The sequence below is a fragment of the Populus trichocarpa genome, chromosome 2 (assembly GCF_000002775.5).
Source record: "Populus trichocarpa isolate Nisqually-1 chromosome 2, P.trichocarpa_v4.1, whole genome shotgun sequence".
Classification (NCBI taxonomy): domain Eukaryota; kingdom Viridiplantae; phylum Streptophyta; class Magnoliopsida; order Malpighiales; family Salicaceae; genus Populus; species Populus trichocarpa.
In genome coordinates this window covers 6218669-6226236 of record NC_037286.2, presented here as the reverse complement: position 1 = coordinate 6226236, position 7568 = coordinate 6218669, and the positions used below count along the sequence as shown (strand labels likewise).

At 33.9% G+C, this 7568-nt stretch overlaps 1 protein-coding gene across 1 annotated transcript; it reads right to left on the bottom strand.

Moving 5' to 3' along the window:
* Positions 1-1014: 1014 nt before the first annotated feature.
* On the bottom strand, positions 1015-2222 carry LOC7463174 (glycine-rich protein 2). The gene has a single exon (XM_002300968.4). The coding sequence runs from the start codon at positions 1837-1839 to the stop codon at positions 1285-1287; it is 555 nt and encodes a 184-aa protein (XP_002301004.1). The 5' UTR covers positions 1840-2222; the 3' UTR covers positions 1015-1284.
* Positions 2223-7568: the final 5346 nt, after the last annotated feature.

Here is a 7568-nt window from a genome sequence, read left to right as displayed (position 1 = left end):
TCTATAATTAATTAAAACCACATCAAAACATTGAGCCAAGCTGCTCATGAAGTCAATCCTTATATGTGTCTCCATTCAAAGAAACAGCATCCTGAAGTTTCACATTTCATCAGAACTCAAAACACTCTTATATCAACGTAAACAAACAAGAGGGCAAAGAAACATGGGATGTATATTGACACTTTTTTTGGACAAATCAGACACGATTTCAGGAGCTAATTTTGATACTCAGGTGATGATGTCTTTCTCACACGTCAAAATCCTTGTAGTCTGAAAAACACCATCATGTCAGTAGCGGAGGCTTCTAAATAATTGCCCGGAATACAAGAGAATTGGCTTTCACAAATTGGAAAAATGTGAAGTTGGGCCTTCCTTGAAACCAGCTGGCACTCGAATGAATTTCAAGGAACTAGTAAACTTTTATCAGCTGCATGCAATAATAGATTGCAAGCATCATTCTGTGTTTGAGACAGCATGTTACAGTTAAAAAAGAATACATAATCCTCTCAACATTATACCCTTCTATTGTAATCATTGCAGACATTCATCTGACATTATTCTTTCTCTTTGTTTTCAATAATCTCTCGTACAAGTTTGTGAATGATAAAGACCATAGACAACAAAACTGCGGATATATCATGGAGCCAAACAGGAGATGCGGGATATTAAGACCACACACACGATACCCTTCAGGGAGTGGCTGGTCTAGCCCCGGGAGAACTCCAATCTTAGAAAATACAATTTCAACCTTTCATAGGCTACCAAATTTTGGATAAGATTGTGCATGAATTCTAGCCATAAAATAAAGTATATGCATAGTCATCCGTTCACCAAATACTTATGACTATTAAGATAAATACTGCTATCTGATCCACAACCGAGAGATCCAAAAAAAAAGAAGCATGCCATCACTTTCAAACAGTGGCTATCACATTCACGCCCCAATAATATTTATCCAGCTTTAAATTAGGGTTAAAATTAACCGATAAAATGTGATCAATTGCATGTTAAACATAACCGATAAAAAAAGAACCTTTATCTTACGCAAACAATTACCAACATTACCAAGTAAATATATATATAAAAAAACACCCAATGAATAGAACAGGAAGCAATTCTGTTCCATCTTCTATGCTGATTTGCATCCTTAAAAAATAGGGGGGGGGGGGGGGGGGGGAGATGAAGAAGCAATCACTAAACCTTGGAAAAGCAACAACCCACAAAAGAATTACTGAAAAACACCACAGTCGTGTGATCATTGACTGAAACCACCGACATATTCTCTCACTTGTTACCAGCATTAGGACAGTCTCTCGCAAAATGCCCTTCCTCTCCACAATTATAGCATCCTCCACCTCCACCTCCACCTCCACCAGAATATCTCCTGCCTCCACCGCCACCGTATCTCCCACCATCATCGCCACCTTCATAACAATCCCTTGCTAAATGACCGTACCGTCCACAATTAAAACAAGCACCACCGCTACTTCCGCCGCCGCCATATCCCCTACCCCTTGAGTGGCCGCCTCTCTCATAACCACCGCCTCGTCCCCTTCCGCTGTAGTACCCTCTCCCGCCACCTCCACCGCGGCCTCCACGAGGAGGACGGCGAGATCTGGAGGCTCCCACGACATCAGCGGCCTTGGCGCGGCCGTCTTCTCCTGAACCGACAGAGAACTCCACGGGCTGTCCGTCGGAGAGGGTACGAAAGCCGTCGGATTGGATCGACGTCTGGTGGACGAACAGATCCTCTCCGCCGTCATCGGGAGCAATGAAGCCAAAACCTTTCTGTGCGCTGAACCACTTGACAGTGCCAGTGGATCTCTTGGTCTCTGCCATGGAAATGAGCTTCCAGAAGAACCTAGAAGGCTGTCAACTTGGTTTGAGCTTGTCAGTGGCTGAATGTTTGCGTTAGTGCATGTAGTATGGCGTGTGCTGTGTGTTAACGAGTGTCAGAGTTTGGGGTTTTATGAGTCTGTAAAGCAGGACCCAGTTGTTGGGAGGTCGGATGATCTGGAGGGTATTCGATTGGCATGTACAAACGGTTGATAAGGGTTTAGTGTTTTATCCAATCCAGTTTTGACCACTCATATGTGGCCAAGTGGGGGCTTTTCTTTCTATCCGTTTGTGCCTGATTGGCCAACCATCAAAAATAGCCTCTTATTATATACGTCAAGTCATTGCCACGAAATAATGAAAACAAATTAAAGAATAGTTTTTGGCCACTTTTCTTGTATGAAAAATATTTAATTTTTTTAGCTTTGCCTATGCATATAATAAAATAAAAGACAGAATTATATAAATTGCTTAACAATTCTTCTAGCTGAATTGGTTTAGTGTAACAAATTAAGTAATATATATTTGACACTTGATCTTTGAATTCTATATTGGTGCATTGACCTTGTATGGTGAGTTGCTTGAAGGCTGACAAGCTCTCCGTGTTAAAGGCTCCTTTCATTTAACAATAAAAATAAATGTTGGGTGTTCATATATTAAATATCCTTTAATTAGTATTTGACTAAAGTAAGCTCTTTCCTAAGTGCTATTTGTTTTATAAAAAAGAAAAATATGTGAAGGACGGTCATATGTTGGCGAGATGTGTAAAGATTATAAGTAAGCTATTAATATTGGATAATGTTTCCTTTGGGAGTGCGTGGAGCTGAGAGAAAGGGAAACCAAGGAGAGAGAATGGGAAGCTGGAGAGTTGGGGGGGGGGGGGGGGTCTCTACATTTTTATATCTCATTGTTATCAGTTAATATGGCTTTGATTCATGAATTCTTGGTTTTAACTAACAAGATGTTTCATTTTGGAGGTTGTCAGATGGAAATGCAGCATCATCAACAGATCATGCTGGGGATGTGAAAGAGACAGACAGATATGATGAACAAGGGCAGACTACAAAGCATGATGATCATCTTACACCAGCTGGGAAGAGCGATATCTCCAGCAATGGGAAAAATTTGATCCCCAGAGGATGGCCTGCAAATCTCATCGCAGGAATTCAATGAATAACTAGCTGAGCATCATGACATTCCTTGTTGGTGACAAGAAAGACAGCCATAATCAAGATTTACAATTTACAAGTGAGTTTACACTTGGTGCCTGCAGAGATTATATGCAAGTTCTTGGGCAATTGAACTTCCATTCAATTATCAAGCATATTAACTTATTTTGTTCCTTTGAGGAAGCATGTCCTCCTCCTCGTTTTTCCAGACTCAATATTATTATCAAGTTCAGCCCCGTAAGTGAAGCTTGTCTTCGGGGCATATTCATAAATTTTGATACAAGCGAGTCGAATGAAAACTTCGAGGAAGCCCGCATCGAATGCCTTCTATTGGGCCTATATTGGAGACCATGAGCTTTGAATTGAATCGAGTAGAGTAATTTAAACGGAGATGGTCGTCGGTTGATAGACTCTTTCTCTTAGATTTAGAAACAACGTAGCAGTCAAATTTCATTTTTTTTTAAATTTTTGTTTATATTTTAAAATTATTTTAATGTGATAATATTAAAAATAAAATTTTAAAAATAAAAAATATTTTAAAAAATTATTATTATCACAATCTTATTATTGCCATCTTCATCTTTTTGACACCACTAATTTCTTCTTCTTTTTTTCAATTCTCAAATCTTCAATAATTGTTTTTCAATACAATACTAGAATTGGGGTTTCGGAAATTCCAGCGAATAACAATAATAACAATCTATAGTATTATTATTTAGGATTAAAAAATTATCCATAATTCTGCTCTGTTATTAAGAATTTTGTAAATATTGATTTTGGTTTGTTGTTATTTTATTTATCAATGACTAATTAATTAATGATTGATAAACATTTTATATCAGCTGCTATCTACAGGGTCATATGGATCTCCTTCTGAAGTCGCAAAACGGGCATGTGATTATCATCGGTGTTTTCTTTATTTAATCATAAAGAGCTGGATATTTTTTAAATATTGTTTTAATATTAATTTTTTAAAAAATATTTTTCTTCTTGTTTACTTTTACATTTTTGTATGAAATCAACATCTTTTAAAAAACCTAAAAACAAAAATTAACTTAATCCTCTAAATTAAATCCAATTTAAAAACTTCCAAACATGTGATAAGTCAATACAATACCAGCACTAGTTAGATCTCATAACAAATTACAACTTAACGTAATTTTTTTGAAAGGAAACAATTCTTGGTAGGGAAATGGAGACAAGATAATAAAAGTAGATTATTCTGAGATACCTCAGATGTTTGCGAATTAATTTATTAAACATGTGACTTAACTCATGAACTCAATTGAATTCAATATCTTTTATTAATTTTTTAAAGCAAATATAAAATATAAAATTAAAAAAAAACATAAAAAAACTTAAACAAGTGGACTTGATGACCCAACATGCATGGACATTAAAAACAAATAGCTTAAGCATGTAGGCCTTCCAACCTAGCTTGCGCACTTTGGCTTGACTTTAATTTTTAAAAAATTTCTTAAAGGTCTTTGTCTTATTTTTTGTTTGAAAAAAGATAGCAGACAATGTGTTGTCTGTAATCTGTATAATCCAACAACCAGAGATTGCTAAAAAACGAGGCCTCGAGTTTTTCTTGCCAAAAACCTATTTTAATCCATTTTGATCCAAAAATACTTAAAAAATACCCTAAATATCTTGATAAACCTATTAATAACCTCAAAAACCTAAAACATAGCTCAAATCAACCCGAACCTGAAAATATTATTGCAGTCAGATTTGCCTCATCGAGCAAGGAGAAGGAAAAAAAACACATAGGTAAAACTTTCATCATTAAAAGAAATTTATTGACATTGACATCGACTATTTTGGTGGCAAGAATTATTGTTAATTGAGTGTTTTTCTTTCTATATCAAAATCCAATGACCCTCTCTCATTTTATAAAAAAACATTAAAAAATAAAAAAAATAAAATTTAATATTAAATTGAATTTCTGACAACTAAAAGGATCAATTACCATTCAGCTAAAAACATAAAAGGAAAACAAAAGATTTTTTCAAATAAAATTCAAAGTCATCTTTTATTTTGCATGTAATTTTCACTTTCATTATTTATCTTTCAATCTAACTTTTTTTCCAAAAAAATATAAGCAATTAAGTTCTGATTTGCACTTAAAATGGTTTAATTCTACAAAATAAAAAATCAAACATTAAATTAAAAATTTAGAAAAAAATTAACCATTTCACACTCATGATCAAAGAGAGAGTCAACAATGCAACTTCAACAATAAAATTACCGCATGACTTATTTTTTTTAATTAATAACCAATATATATGTTCTAGAAACCAGATCGTAAATAGTCATTAACATCGCCAGCCGGGGGCCGTGTTTGTGTATAAAACCACCGCAAAAATTAACGGCGATAGCCGTTGCACCGTCTAACCCTCCATAACTATCGTTTTCTTCTTCTTGTTCCCTTTTCTTTTTGCCACCAGGTCTCGTCTCATGATCCTTGCATGAACAGAGCGCTTACAGTTTGTTTTTGCGGTCACCAGGGAATCCTCATTCGATCAAGTCTTCTGTGCTCGAATTAAATTAAATACTTGGTAAAACCAAGAAACCCCGGATCCGGAAGGACATCTGTTTTCTCAGCTGTGATCCGTCTCATCTCCAGATCAAGGTGACTCTTCTCGAGATTCCCCATCTGGTTCTCTTACACATTTTATTATGGCAATTTCCACACCAATTCTGTGACTGCTCTTATTATAAATCAGTTTTCCATTTTTTTCTGTATCATGGTGATTTTTCCTTGCTATTCTATTTGGATTGAATCTTCTAATAAAGTTAGCTTTCTCTCTCGTGATTTGATTTAACAATTGCTTTTTCGGGTGGCTACGCTTAGGTGTGCTCAGATGACGAGTATTTCTCTATCAGCTGCAGTTTACTTTAACGTCAAAAAAGGCCATTTAAAGCAAGCTGCACTTTTAAGATGAATTATTAGCAATTTCATTTGCTGTTAGAACTTAGAACTTGAGCAGAGTCAAATCAGAGCGGGGTTGCGCAAGTATTCTATTAGTATCTTTATAAATAAACAGAACAATCCATTAAATTATTGAAGCTTATGCCAAAATAAATATATAAATTATTGAAGCCCATGTGGCTGATTCTGATAGTGACAATCCCCTCTTTGTTTTTTTAGGACTTAGAAAATACAGGTAGTTTTATCGTTTAGCTATAATGTTGATACTAATGGAAGATAAATTTGATTAAATTTCGCAATTATCATACAAAATTAAAAAAAATTGACGAATTAATATAGAAGCAAAATTTTTTGACGAAATAATACAGTTCTTTTTAAACACAACAAGATAATTGTCATACTTCATAATAATATTATTTAGTAAATATTACATTTATGAAGTACGACATGGTGAAACTGTGCTATTTCTAGCTCAATCGGTCGACAGATCTATAATGATTAGTCAAGCCGGTTGACCGACTTAAAAAATAACAAGAAAAATATCAAAATTGTCAAAACCGGGGTTCCTCGACTAGATTTTTGATATCTAAATAATCGACGGTTCGCATAGCGACACTGTGACTACTATAGGGAAAATTACCTGCGGAAAATCCTGTAAAAATTTAATCACAATCCAAAGATCGGATCAAAAGTTATGGCATTTTAAAGCTATTATTATGGTTTGGCGCGATCAAATCTTTTCTTGAGCCTAAACTTGTTTCACTGGTCTATAAATATATATGTTAGACCACCCACATAATCTATTTAAAGTAAATTCTCATTTATATATAGTAGATTCACACCCGACTGCTCAAAATCACATACTAATATGTGAATAATAACTTTTTGAGATTTTAATTAGAGTTTATTTTTTAGCCTACAAGTTGGACAAAGATGTATATTTTGACTTATAAAACATACTTTGAGAAATTTTTTTATAAAATTATGATTTTTGTGTGAAACGGTCGACTAGTTAATATAACTAGATCCAACCGGTTGATTAGTTAAGACAGAATATTAGATTTTGACAATGTCGCGCTTTTAAAGCACAACATGGTTAAATTGTGCTATTTCACTCATTTTTTTTTAAAATGATATTATTCTGTTAAATTTTTATGTTTACTATGCTAATTTTATATAAACAAATCCTATCAATTTAGATTGTTGATGCTATCATTTGAATATGTGGTAGTTGCACATGTTTGTTATTGTTTATTTTTATGTTTTAAAAGTATTTTTGAAAGAATTTTATTGTTTTTAATTATTTATTGTTTTAAATTAATTTTTTTTATGTTTTCAGATTATTTTGATATGCCGATGTTAAAAATAATTTTTTTAAATAAAAAAATATTATTTTAATATATTTATGAGTGAAAAACACTTTAAAAAACTACCTCAACCATACTCCCAGCACCCTTGCTCTTATTAAACTGTTACTGTAGTTGAGTAATTTTTTCACAGGAACCAATCCCTTTAAGATGAACTAGGGTCAGCTTAAAAAGTTCAAATCAAATAAGCAACTTGTAAAAAGTTGTATCGGAAAAAAATGCACTGCTTTTATGGTCAACCTTACTATTTTGATGGAATGT